This window comes from Toxorhynchites rutilus, chromosome 2 (genome assembly GCF_029784135.1).
Source record: "Toxorhynchites rutilus septentrionalis strain SRP chromosome 2, ASM2978413v1, whole genome shotgun sequence".
NCBI classification, from domain to species: Eukaryota; Metazoa; Arthropoda; class Insecta; order Diptera; family Culicidae; genus Toxorhynchites; species Toxorhynchites rutilus.
In genome coordinates, this window is record NC_073745.1 from 128,333,712 (window position 1) to 128,347,730 (window position 14,019).

At 39.9% G+C, this 14,019-nt stretch overlaps 1 protein-coding gene across 1 annotated transcript; it reads left to right on the plus strand.

Annotated features, from left to right (window-relative positions):
* Positions 1-520: 520 nt before the first annotated feature.
* LOC129769916 (zinc finger RNA-binding protein-like) lies at positions 521-8,356 on the plus strand. The gene is made up of 3 exons (XM_055772454.1): positions 521-1,218; positions 1,285-1,675; positions 7,468-8,356. The coding sequence occupies exons 1-3, from the start codon at positions 714-716 to the stop codon at positions 8,237-8,239; spliced, it is 1,668 nt and encodes a 555-aa protein (XP_055628429.1). The 5' UTR covers positions 521-713; the 3' UTR covers positions 8,240-8,356.
* The last annotated feature ends 5,663 nt before the right edge of the window (positions 8,357-14,019 follow it).

Genomic DNA, 14,019 nt, shown 5'->3' on the forward strand with positions numbered 1-14,019 from the left:
GGTTGTACATTGTACCGTATGTCAAACTGACAATCAGATATTTTTCCAATTTCCACCACATATTTCAATGAAAAAGGTTTTTATTTAGTGTCTAAACTATCAAACACAACAAACAAGTTTCCAATCTGAGTTATTAACTTAAGAGAAAGTCATTGAAAAGAATGTATACCAAATGTTTTGATTCGTTTTGTTCATGCTACCCACCACTAACCTTCTATGGCGCTGCGCACAGTACAACTGTAGCCATGTACAGCGGTAAAATAGGTCGGTACAGGTACAGCGATTGTACCGAGTTGCTTGCATGGTTCTAGCGCTGTACATGGTGACAGACATACAATTTTCGAAGTACAACGCAAGTACAGCTGTATGTCTGTCATAAGTATAACGAAGTATTTTTCTGGGTACAAAAAGTTTTTTTGGTTATGAGATGCTAGCCGTTTCAAAATAATTATAAGCTGACTTCAGAGTGCTACGCCCTTTTTGTTTCGCTGTCCTAAAAAGGATTGACTTTTCTCTGACAAACTTTGCCATTGTGTTTTCACTGTTTTCCAACCATAACGCTAGATTTGAATTACCTTCAGATCGGAAGAAAATTTCAGATTAAATAGGAATTACATCATTGATGTAATGGAAAACTTTGTGACTAAACTATTTTGAGCGAAGAATGAAAATGTTCTGATCAAGAAGAAAGAGTTGTGTGAAATTTTGCTATTATGGATCCACCCAAGGAACCAACAAAACCGGGGCTCGAGGAAGATTCGGATGCTGCTCTGGCAGCATCAGCTGCCAATGCTGTAGAACAGTGGCGCACATATCAGAATGCTTACACATTATACCAGCAGCAGCTGGCCGCGTATGACCAATATATGCGGCAGCAGTCAACTCTCACCAGCTATGAGGAGCAGCAGGCCGCATATAACCAATATCTTGATGCCCATAATAATTACCAAAAGCAATTGGAACAGTATGAACAGCAGAAATCATACCAAGAATTTTACACAAACGCCGCGAATCCTACACCAGTTCCAAGTTTTTATCCAACTACAACCACTTTTGTTCAACAGCCTGTTGGGGTGCCAGTTTTTACATCTCCGCTCGCAAATGTTGATCCTTTTTATAATAAGGCAAACGACCACTATCGTAGTTCTGCAACTTTAAAGCACAGATCAGAGGCATCTATCAAGAGGTCGAAAGCCTATACAACGACAATATTTTATTGTGAGTTCATCTGTGGTTAATATGTTACGAAGAGAATAAACCAAAGATTTTTTTTCCATATTGTAGCTAACCCTGACGATGAAGCTATGTTCCCAGCGGAAATGAAAGTACTTTTCAAGGAATTAGAATGTGGACTCTGCAAGTGCAAAATGAATTCACACATTTCTGCCAATGTGCACTATCAGTCGAAGGTGCATGAGAAGAAAATCATCCAATGGTTGAAGGATTGGTGCGAGCGGACCGGTACCCCGATGCCCTATCGAGCCAGGCGTAACGCGCCACCTGTGGAGCCGGTTGGACCAAACTCGTTACGATGTGAAGTTTGCGATTTGTCTCTCACGTCTATTCAGCATGCCAATCAACACTACACTGGGAAACGACATCGGATGGTGGTCAGTGGCAAGAAGAACCCCGCTGGGAGAGGATTCTACAACAGTGATGGTACCTGGAAAAGAGCGTGAGTATCCAAGGGTTCTGTTGCGTTGTGGCTATGTTCACATAGCAAGTTTGTAGTTTGATTAGGGGGAGAATTCGACGTGATCGTTATGATTCTCCATACGAGAACTACAGGGTGGGCCATTTAAAGTGGAAGGATTTGTTTTTGCAATAGCAAAGTAAAGAAGTGGAATTTAAAAATTTTTTTTTTGAAATTCATTTATTTTGGTCCAAGGAGATTTGTTCTAACTACTTTTTGATTATGATATCTCGTAAATGACCGCCTCTGGCCTTGACCGCAAAATGTGCCCTTTTTTCGGCATTTTCCATCACTTTGCCCAATGTTTCGGCCGATATGGCAGCAATTTCTTGTCGGATATTGTCTTTCAGCGCAGCCAGGGTCCTTGGTTTACCAGTGTATACCTTGGATTTTAAAATCCCATAAAAAAGTCAGGAGGCGTCAAATCAGGTGATCTCGGTGGCCAGTCATAATCGCCGTTTTTCGATATTAATCTTCCGGGGAACATTTCGCGCAATAATTTGGTGGTGGCAGCCGCTGTATGGCATGTAGCGCCGTCCTGTTGGAACCAGTAATTGTCCAATTCATTTTCACGAACAAATGGCAATAAAAAATCGGTTATCATTGTCCGATAACGCTCCCCATTCACGGTTACCGTTGCTCCATTTTCGTTTTCAAAGAAGTACGGGCCGATGACTTTATCGGCATAAATGCCACACCACACAGTAACTTTTTGGTCGTAAAGAGGTTGCGTTTCGATGAATTGAGGGTTTTCAGTAGCATAAAACCGACAATTTTGTTTATTCACTCCTCCATTCAAGTTGAAATGCGCCTCATCAGACATTATGATTTTTTGCCAAAAGCCAAGTTATTTTGAATGTACAGCTGAACAATTTCAGCGCGTTGTTAGGTGTGTATTGTTCCATGGTTAAAATTGTACTGAAATGACGCTTCCAACGCGGTATGACATTTGTTAATCTGACATCTCTGTAAAAAGTTATGGGGTTGCCAGATGCTTCCACTTTAAATGGCCCACCCTGTATATATTTATACATTAATCTACCTTATAATATTAAATGTCATTTTATTCGGGGTTCTTGTGTAAAAAGTTGTTATAAACCATTATTTCGATATGTTATCCTGCAGTTGAGGACATTTATTTCCATGTCAATCAACACAATAATTATTATGATTTATTGAAGTGATAATGTGGATGAGTGAAAATAATGCTATATTAGTATGGAGTTATTGTTGTTTGATGAACTGTGATGATTCATTTATATGTCTGGGTACATTGAAACACTTTTACTGAATCAAAATTGTATTCTATAGATTCGTTATATGTATATCGTTTTCTCAGAATTTACTATCTAGAATCGTTCAATTTACTGCAAATTATGTCTGATCCGTCTGATGTCAGTCAGCGCTCAACTTCTAAGACGTGTCGTCTCGCTAGAAGCCACACGCAAGCTATATTCTCTTTTCTCGTATCGATTTTCATTGTTACATACTTTTGTTTCGTGTATTTGCCGCGACGAGTATTCACCGTGAAAACACGTTTCGCATAGATTATGCGATCGTGCCGGAGAAGCCTTCCTTTGAGGAGCTTCACGAAGTTGTTGCTACCGAGTGGGGCCTGTCATACGAGCAGGTTCTCCGTCTTCAACAAAGTAGAGTACTTGGATGTGCGTTTGTGAAGGTCATCGACCTAGCGCTAGCACAGAAAATCGTAGCAGAACACGACAATAAGCATTAGATCGAAGTAGACGGTAAGAACTACAGCTTAAAAGATGGAAAAAATACTAGAGAGGAACAAAACTGGTCACTTGAGCATCCTGAATCTTTTACCCATTGGACCAGCCTCAGAGATGAACAATGATTGGATGGAACCTAGGACCAATTACGACATTGCATACAGAGTGATCGAACATTCTCGCTCAGTAGGGGATGGAGATGGCCCCAACGTACGTAATGGTTCAATCATGTTCTACACTGATGGGTCGAAAATAGGAATCAGAACAGGTGCTGGAGTGTATGGTCCCAGAATAAAAAACTCTGTGGCTATGGGAAACTGGCCAATAGTTTTTCAGGCAGAAATAGCTGCAATAATAGAATGTCTAAATGTCTCAATAATAGAATGTCTAAATGTCTCAAAAGAAAGTATAGACATGCTAACATCTGCATATTCTCTGACAGTCAAGCGGCACTTAAAGTCCTAAATGCCTTCAAGTGCTCTTCAAAAATTGTCTGGGAATGCATTTCCCTTTTACGGCAATTAAGTCAGATAAGTTCGGTACAATTGTACTGGATTCCTGGTCATTGCGTTATAGATTTGGCAAGCGAAACCAAATCACACACAAAATTACAGAACGAAATTTACTTTTTTGGTGGCTAAATAAACGAAATAAACTCTTTCTGTTATTCTCAACAACCTCGAAAATAGTAGCATTGCTTTATTATGATCAAGATTAGCGCAAATGCAATCCTAGTTGGAGGCAGTTTTGCGATTGGCACGCGAACCCAAATAACTTAACATTCCTGTACGACATTCAAGATGTTTGGTATTCCCCAAATAATTTTTCGTGACAGGGCCAATGCACACGGGAGTAGACTGGGAAAAGACTGTGGGTATTATCATTATTTTAGCGTAGCGAAGTCGCACTATTTTTACGTACGGGTTATGAAGCACGCACGTACGCATACAAATATCCATATATTGATGGCTTGAAGAAATTAAATATACACACACTTATCTCCGTTTTGCGCTCTTCTCAACAGTACCCCTGTCCTGTTAATATTGCCGGTCTAGATTAGTTTAGCTCTCATCCTTTGTGGAAAGAGTTTGCGAAACCAAATCACTGACAAAATTCCAGAACTAGCTTGATGATTCCCCACACAGTTGTGTAGCTTAAAACCTTAATTCAATGACGTCAGTTTGATGTAAGGATTGCAATGCCAGAGACATCAGCGCGTGAGTAATTTGGTCGCGTCCTCAGCTCAATCCGAAACGAAGACATGTGATGACGCAAAACAAGGAAGAACCAGCGATGTTCATTGCCTTGAATACAGAACGTGAACTTTTAATACTCTAGGCAAGAATTCCCCTTTATTCTTCTTCTTCTTTGTTCACGGGTACTTTAAATCTTATGGTTTTCCCTTCGTTGCTCGTTTTTTGACAGCTCTGTTCGGGAAAGCACACAAATGAACAGAACAAATGTATGGAGAAATGGAAACGTAGGAGATCGTAATGTATAGCATATCAAACAAATCTTAGGGAATTGTCGATTCGTTTGGGATGTTAATCGCCAAAATCCGTTCGTTATTAACGTTAACTTTATCTCATAAAAACGTGACCTGTTTTCTGATTTGGCACCCTTAATGAAAGACATAGTTCCACGTCAAAAAAAAAAAAGATTGCGTAGTACTACGTCCTAAGCGTGCAAAGCGGATACAACCCCTCCATTTTTGTTGTTGCAATCAGAGCTTGTATGGATGGAGAGAGGCCAGAACTCCGACCGTAAATCGATCTCCATAACTTATGATTGTTGCCTGGACGTATATATTCTATAATAACACAAAGATGGTCAATTGAGGGCCCTGAGTTTTGAACTCACGATTGATCGCTTAGTAAGCGAACGCGTAACCAATGTTGCAATGTTGTTTTTGCTTCTTCCACCAGTTCTTCGTCAATATGAATCGACAGTCATTTGGAACCTCTCGCCGTTAACTGTTCTAACTAAGCTCCGTGTTTATTCCATTCTTCAACGTCAAATGGACTTTACGGTAGATTGAAGTGACTCCCTCAGACTGAATTCGTTTCTCTCTTTCATGTATCATGTATGCATGTATCAACGTAGATAAAATACCAAGTATCATAATGACACAATCGATTATGTGATACACACACTCCCCAATACAAAGAGGCTAATTTTTAAAAACACTGTACAACTGTCATGTTGAAATAATTCGATGCTTTTCTTTGCGCATCGCTACATGAAAAAAGCGGGAAGTAATATACCTGGAATGCGATTTACGTTGTGCAAGTATCGATGTTTGAGTTCACGGTGGGTAAGCAATGGAGCCGTCCATTAATAGTGTAACTATTTTTTTTTGCATCAGAAATCAAGTTTCAATTTATATGGACGTTAAAATAAGATTGCGTACGCGGGCAACGAGATACATGTCAGGGTGGAGCAGTAGTGGTGGACTGAAGTCAGGTTAAAAGAAGAGGCATATTTGTATTTATTCGTCACGTCAATTAGAACAACCATTTACTAGAATAGTTCATCAGTCATCCTCGCTCTTAACGCTTGTCAATTCATTCCTAGCCAATTCATGTCATGTCGACGGCAAATGCCGAAGTAGTTCTAGTCGAAGCTAAGCGATTTTCATGTTTCGCCAGAATGTTGGGCTCTGGTGATATTAATTATTTTATTATTCAGATGGCATCAACTCATGAATTGATCGAGCAAGCTCTGTAACTGAAGGCAATCCTCGAGAGCTATGGCTAGATATATTTTCAAGTAGAGTAGAACCCCTGTTATTTGCAAAAGCTAATTCCATAGTAAATATATAGGGCTTCCCGAAATTTGTCAGTGAGTGACAGGCTCATGCTCTTTTGTTTAGGTCATGGCTTCCACGTTATCTGACCACTGGTGTACACGACTTTATAGATGGATAGTTTAATGATTACTGTATTGATAAAACATAGTTATGCTAAAACACCTTTTTTTTCGAGAACTTCCACTTGTAATAATCGGTGCAGCGATCGATGATTTGTTCAAGCGTTTCCGACTCTGTTGGAAACAATTAGCTTTATATCTCATTCTGTTCTCTAGTTATAAATTTTCAACTGACTGTCTCAAGTGATGGCTATATTAGGTAAAGGGTTGAACAACAGAATACAAAATCACAACATCTTTCCGTGAAAGAAGTTAATAAACGCTTTGGGGCGAGTCTATTCTTAATATATTTCAATTGTCAGTCTAATGAGATTTTTTCGAATAAGTGCATGCTTATTGTTGGTTTGTGTGATCGAAACGAGATAAAATATCGAATCTATGATGTACAATTTTGATTCAGTCGAAACAGCCGCGTTATAAACTAGGTCGACTCCTGGGTTAAGCGATACATTTTATTTGAACTTGAATTCTCGTTGAGCGTGGTAAGTATTCGGTTATTCGGCTCATGGAATGCCTAACGGAATAAAATGTACCATCAATCCAGGCGTGCCTTTCCGCAGAAGCCAAAGCTGGTTTTTCACAACGTTATCGTTGATTTTTGTTTAGAGAGAGCTCCTCGATCCTTTCGCACGAGTGTGTGTGTTCAAGTCTATATCGATCGGAAGCTGACAAACAAAAATGCGAATTTCGGATGACCATTTGTGTGTGGCTGAATCGGTGATGGCTTCATGCTTTGCTCGAGCAGGCAAGTGTTTTTCTTACACATTTTCCTATCCTGATTTTCAGTGTGGTGCCCCAAAATGCAAGCGATTGGCTGAAGCGTTGAAGATGGAGCATCGCTTGGATTGGTAATTTTACGTTTAAAAATATTGCGCTTCGAATATTCGACGTGGCGCTCGAGTGTTTATGAAATGCTATTTACTAGCAGCAAATATTGATATGTAGTACGTAACAGTAATTGATTTGTCCTTCTATTAATTATTTTAGAAGAAAGCGCGCGTTGAGTTTGTTTTCCATGTATAAGAGCGAGGCATGTCAATGATTCTGTTAAAATACATATCAATATTCTCTACATGTTTCATTATTCGTATATTTTTTTCCCCATTAAAACAGCATCACCGGTACCGATGAGAATCCAGAGCGTTTTGGAATCGGTCAAGCTTTCGCTAAGCAGAAGACTCGTTACACCGTTAAGGATGCAAAGCGGATGCGTCTAGAACCGCCTCCATCGCCTCCACCAGGTGTTAAGGAACTTGTTGGTGATTTATCGGGTAACACCGCTCCAGTATCAACGTCTTCAGTGCCAGAGATCGCGTCGTATGTCCCGCCGTTAGCGCAAACCTTTGTTCAAGCTTCAATACCGTCGTATGTTCCTACAAGCATACAGCCCGAGAAGGTCGTTTTTCCAACCCCCCAAACGGTTGAAGCCGAAATTCAGAGAAAGGAGAGCACAGATTGTGTTGATGAAAGTGGAATTTTTTGCAAGGTTTGTCAGATCGCGGTCACATCAGCTACTGTTATGGAAACACATCTCAAAGGAATTAAGCATTTGAAAAAGTTGAAAGCTATCGGGCGGATGCCTCCGCCGAGCGCTACTGGAGTGAGCGCCACTGAAAATATACTATCAATACTTAACAAACCGCCACAACAGAACGATTGGTCACTATACCGTATGCCATCCGGAAAATACTATTGTAAAACGTGCAACTCCATTTTGGCTGATGAAAAACTATTTGCCCAGCATTGGTACGGAAAAAAACATAAGTTAAAAGTAAAACAAGAAATGGAAGAACTGACTGGAACAACCGAAAAGAAACCTAAATTTTACAATCGTCGTCCTCATAACAAAGCACGATATGTGCAGGCAGCACAACAAATTGGGTAATTTCACTATTACTTGCCAGTGACGTCGGTAGCAGTAATATTTATGACGAATTATATAAATGCTACCATTGAATCTAATATTTATTTCATATGCCGAATAATAATGAGTGGCATAGATCATGAGGATATTAATCAGAAAGAACGCCATCTATTTTCACGGTCGAACAGAATGTATTCCCTGTAATCCCTGTAGTATGACATACTCAAACTGTTTGGGGTATTCGTTCATCAACAATGCATCATTTTCGTAATACCAAAATCAAACCGTAACAAACTGTCCTTTATTATATACCGAAAGTCCTTTCCATGGGTTCCTTGAGTCAATGTCGTTATTATGATCTTGTTTATTTGCAGATTCACATATCATCTTGTTTGTTAAAGTTTCACATAATGGCAGGGGGTAGGGGGTCTTCAAATATGAAGATCTCCGATATCAAAATGTGTGATGTGGGAAAAATGGAACAGGGAAAGCACTCAAACGCGTCACTATAATGGAAGATAGCTCTTCCGGGGACGAGTTAGGTCACCCTACGAGGTCGTTCCCATTCCTCCAAAACTTTCAGTCTTCTTTTCGCATCCTCGATTTCGCTTCCTCCTTCTGATTTTCCTGTTATAACTCAACCCTCTTCCTCGCCTTCCCCCTCTACTGTCTCCGCTCCTCGTGTCAGAGTCTATCCAGAAAATGATCCTGGATCTGGCCCGTGGGTTGTTTCCTTCCGGCTAAAACCAAATGGGAAAGGCCTGAATGTGATTTAGATCATGAAAGATCTAGTCAGATACACTTCCGTATCTACAAGTCGTAGACCGAACGAATTGCGTGACTAACGCAAACGTTGTTGCTGATAAGCATTTCACTCTCGAATATCACGCATTTATTCCCTCACATGACGTAGAAATTGAGGAGCGATAACTGAGATGGTTCTGACGTGCGAAACTACAGAGTAAAGAAGTTGGCAAAGTTCAAGAAGCTACCCTCGATGGAAGTCAAAGTCTTGGACTGTCACCAACTCGGTGAAGTCTCCCATGAAGAGGAAAACACCAAATTTACGCCGTCCGACTTGTTTCGAGTTAATACTGGTGAGACTCCTCCGTCTGCCAAACTCCAATGACTTGCCAACAATGCAAGTCAGTTGGTCACACAGCAGCTTATTGAGCCAAAAAGGAGTGCCGTGCAACTTGTGCAGAGCAAGTTCCCGTATTGCAGGGGAACCCTACATGAGTTCTCAGCTAGTGAAACTTCATAATACCACTGGTCAACCAAAGTTTAACGAACAGTCCTACCGACGATAGCTCCTATTAGTTTGCTTAAAATATCGAGTGCAGCGGACTAGCAAAATTAGGTTCCTCCTGGCTTCCGTGGAAATAGTTCACCTTCGAACGGTCCATCACAGGTTCCACCATTTGTCGAAGGCCTCCCAACCCATGGTGGGACAGCCATTGTTCCAAGCTTTATGTAGAAAAATCGAATGCATTTAAAACTTTTCGGAAACATAGAATAAATTGACAAATTGATTTGAGAATCAATTTAACAGGAAAAGGGTTATATCTGTGGTATAACCGCAAGGGTGACGTAGGACTATCGTTGATTTAGTAATAATTTGTTTTTAGTTGCACCTGAATCAATTCTGAATGAATGAATAAATGAATATTTGGGGGACTTCGAAAACGAGAGCGTTACGTTGGAGGCACAATATTAAGCAAAAGAAGCAATCATACAAAAGTTGTATAATACATAATACATTGCAGATTATTTTTCAGCAACGTTGACATCTTTCCGGAATCTTCTCGATGCTGGATGGCAACCAAACGAAAATAGTTTTGCGTGTATGTGTGTGTGTGTGGTGGCTGCTCTGATGTCTCAAGCGGAACCGTTTTTCGATGCTGATATTCTCTTTGTCGCCTTTTCAGTGGCATCACTCTCCAGGTTCTTGGTGACACCGTTCATCAGCGCTTTCATGATAAACGAAGTTAGCTTCACCACAACAGCGACAACATGATCCAATCGCTGTTCAATTATAACTGAGTGGATTTCTAAGCGGCGCTCGCTTATATACCGATTGGTGATTTCAATAGCCTGTTTTGTAAGCAATTTTAAGACTATTGAGATAAGTTTTTGGATAAAAAAGTAACAATGAAGTGTTTATCATACCATTTCGTTCAGTTGTTTAGGAGCTATTAACGCTCAAAATCTCGGTCTCCGGCGTAACGCTTTCGTTTTCGAAACATTGATTTTACACCCCGGTATAGAAATGATAGCCCTACGTCAAAACTTGATCAAAGGAAAACAATATACAGTCTATAGCAAAATTGAGTGTACAATGCTACTTGACGATCCTTTCCATTTATTTGGAATCAAATATTTTGAATACATTGATTCTTTTGATACATATTTATTACTCACACATTTGACTAGCTGTCCGTGCAATAAAATTCCGAGAAAAATTTTCTGCTAATTGTTTATTCCTAAAAATTGAAAATAATCTCTAATTTGAGTGTACACCTTTAATTTCTCCGAACAAATTAGTCTTGTAAGTAAGTTCTTTGCGAATTAGCGTACTTTTTTCATCGGTGATTGGTGTACCATTGATTGGGTAGTGTTAGTTTTAGTTTTTTATTGATGTTTGAATTTTTTTTTTATCAAAATGGTAAGTTAGAGGAAAGAAATGGATATTGTTACACGTACAATGCTAATATGTATGAATTGTCGTGGAAAGACATTGCAGGAAATAGCAGCTGCTGTCGGAAGAACCCATTCTACAGTAAAGAAAATCATACACAAGTGGAAATACGAAGGAACCATGGAAAGTTTCCCGGTAGACAATGCAAACGGATCCTATCTTCTGATGATGAACGGGTAATTGTTCGAACATTGCGAAAGAACCCTAAAACAAACATTCCTAAATTGACTACCGAAGTAGCTGTTATCATCGGAAGACCTGTCTGCGCAGACACTGTCCGGAGAGGAGCATACAGGAATAATTTGAGAGGTCGTTTTAGTCGTGAAAAGTATTACATCTCAAAGGTGAATATGAAAAAAACGACTACAGTTTGCTAAGGCATATGTAAACAGACCTAAGGAGTTCTGGAACAAGGTCTTTTATACGAAGTATCCTAATGAAAAACTAAAACGTACGGGTCTAATATAGGGTTGGGGAAAAAGAAATGTCGTATTTCTGATCGAAATTTGACGCTATTTTTAACATACTTAAAATTATCCAATTTAAGTCAAATATGAGCCATTTTGTTCGCAAACTTGTTGTCATTTAGAAGGCAACTTCATTATCCCCCCCTTATAAAACCCCACCTTCTTATTTGCCCATCCCATCCGAGCTCCCGTAGCTTCTGGCGGGTCATCAAAGATGTGTGAGGTCGAGCGTTGTCCTGGTGGAAAACAACACCATTTCCATTGATCATTTCTGGCCGCTTCTGGTCAATCGACTGCTTCAAACGGTCAAGCTGCTCACAGTAGAGAACCGAGTTGAGGGTCTGGTCATAGTTGAGCAGCTCATAGTGGATGATTCCCTTCCAATCCCACCAAACACACAGCAAAACCTTCCTGGCCGTCAATCCGGGCTTGGCGATGGTTTGCACCGGCTCACCGCGCTTCGATTACGACTTTTTTCGCTTTAGGTTGTCGTACGTGGTCCACTTTTCATCACCAGTCACCATTTTCTTCAAAAATGGGTCGAGTTCGTTCCGTTCCAGCAGTGTATCGCAGGCATTGATTCGGTCAAAAAGATTTTTTTGCGTCAACTCGTGTGGCACCCATACATCCAGCTTTTTTGGAATCCAATTTTCTGCAAATGGTTCCAAACGGTTTTGTGGTCTATACCCAGTTCCTGGTCAATCGAGCGAGTGCTCACATACCGGTCTACTTGGATGATTTCAACGATTTTATCGGTTTCCACGACGATTGGCCTACCAGTACGGGGTGTATCTTCGACAGCCACTACACCAGAACGAAATCGATTAAACCAACGCTGTGCTGTGCGAATCGTTACAGTATCGGGTCCATAAACTACACGATTTTTTTCGGCCGCCTGCGTTGCAGTTTTACCTCGCAGGTAGTAAAAACGTAAAATATGGTGAATTTCTTGCTTGGTGGACTCCATCTTTGACGCGCTATAACTTGAGACTGAAAAGGACAATCACAACATTGTCAAAACAACACTTGTAGCGCAGATTGTCGTCTTTAAATCACCGTATAGTATGACCCGATGCGATAAGCACAACACAAGATATGTTTAAGTGTTGCCATATATTGACAATATACGACATTTCTTTTTGCCCAACCCAATGTTTTGCGATAATGGACAAAATTACCACTTTTCACAGAAATCTGAGAATCCCTATATCGGTTTGGCATGGAATGGCTGTATAATGGTGGTCGATGAACAAATATAAAATCATTAGTGAAGTATCTCGTGTATTGTTCTTACGAGAAATAATTATTATAGCATCTTCAGTTGCTCATACAAAGCCAGCCATTGATCCTCTGACCATTAGTCAGTTAAAAAGAGTCGAATTTTATGTACTTTCCTTAGAGGCGAATGAACTGAAAAGATTAAAGCCTCTATAATTCATCACGTTCGTTCGTACTTTCATCTATCAATTATAATTCAATACTCGTCCGCTCACACACTTACAAGAGGAACGTTCAGCAAATTCTCAAAATGTCCATTCATCTATTGTGAATTGATTCAGATGCAAATTCAAACAAATGATTACTAAAGCAACGGTAGTCCTACGTCCACCTTGCGGTTGCATCACAGATATAACCCAGCTCTAGTATTAATTTCGAATAACCAGAAGGTCTTAAATCGTGTACCCCACTCTAATTACTTGTAACTTTTAAAATATTTTTTGACGTAGGACTACGTCTTTCATTTCTATACCGGGGTGTAAAACCAAAGTTTCGAGAACGAAAGCGTTACGCTGGAGACCGAGATTTTGAGCGTTAATAGCTCTTAAACAACTGAACGAAATGGTATGATAAACACTTCATTTGAAAGATAAAATGTCTACGCGTCATATACTTGTTACTTTTTCATCCAAAAACTTGTTTCAATAGTCTTAAAATTGCTTTCAAAACAGGCTATTGAAATCAAAAATCGGTATATAAGCGTCACCAAGAGCCTGTTTGTGCACCTAAGGCTAAAAGGGAATCCATCAGGAGGAGAGTGATGCCACGGTTCCGCTTGAAACATCGGAGCTGCCGCCACACACACATACACGCGCGGAATTCTCGTTGCTGAAAAATAATCTGTCAGTTCCCCTGGGAATTGAAAAATACATTCATGCGAAATAGTTTATTTTAATGTTTTCTATCCATATAACACTGCAACCAAATACATTTGGTTTTGTTATTTTTCAATCAATCGCAATTAACAGGAAAGCTTCTGAATATTTTTTTCCCCACCAGTGGAAATTTTTGTATCCAATATTGGATGCATAACATGAAAAACGGAAAATGTTTCACATCGCGAAAATCAAGTCATTTTCGAGCGATTATTTGTTTTCTACTCATATAATGCTTCGACCAAATACATTTCGTTTTGGATTTTTTCAATCAAGTGCGATCAACGTAAGACCACGTCTTTCGGCAATTTATTAGAGGTGCAATGAATCTTTAGGAATTCCCGCTCTACGCGCACTGGGAAACAATGTTTACTCAACAATTTCTCAAACTAGAAATGGGTGTTGTGAGAAAGGATTAGCGAACGCGAAAACGACAAACGGGAGAAAGATACGTTTGGAGGTTGAAGGAAATTGGCAGAAAAC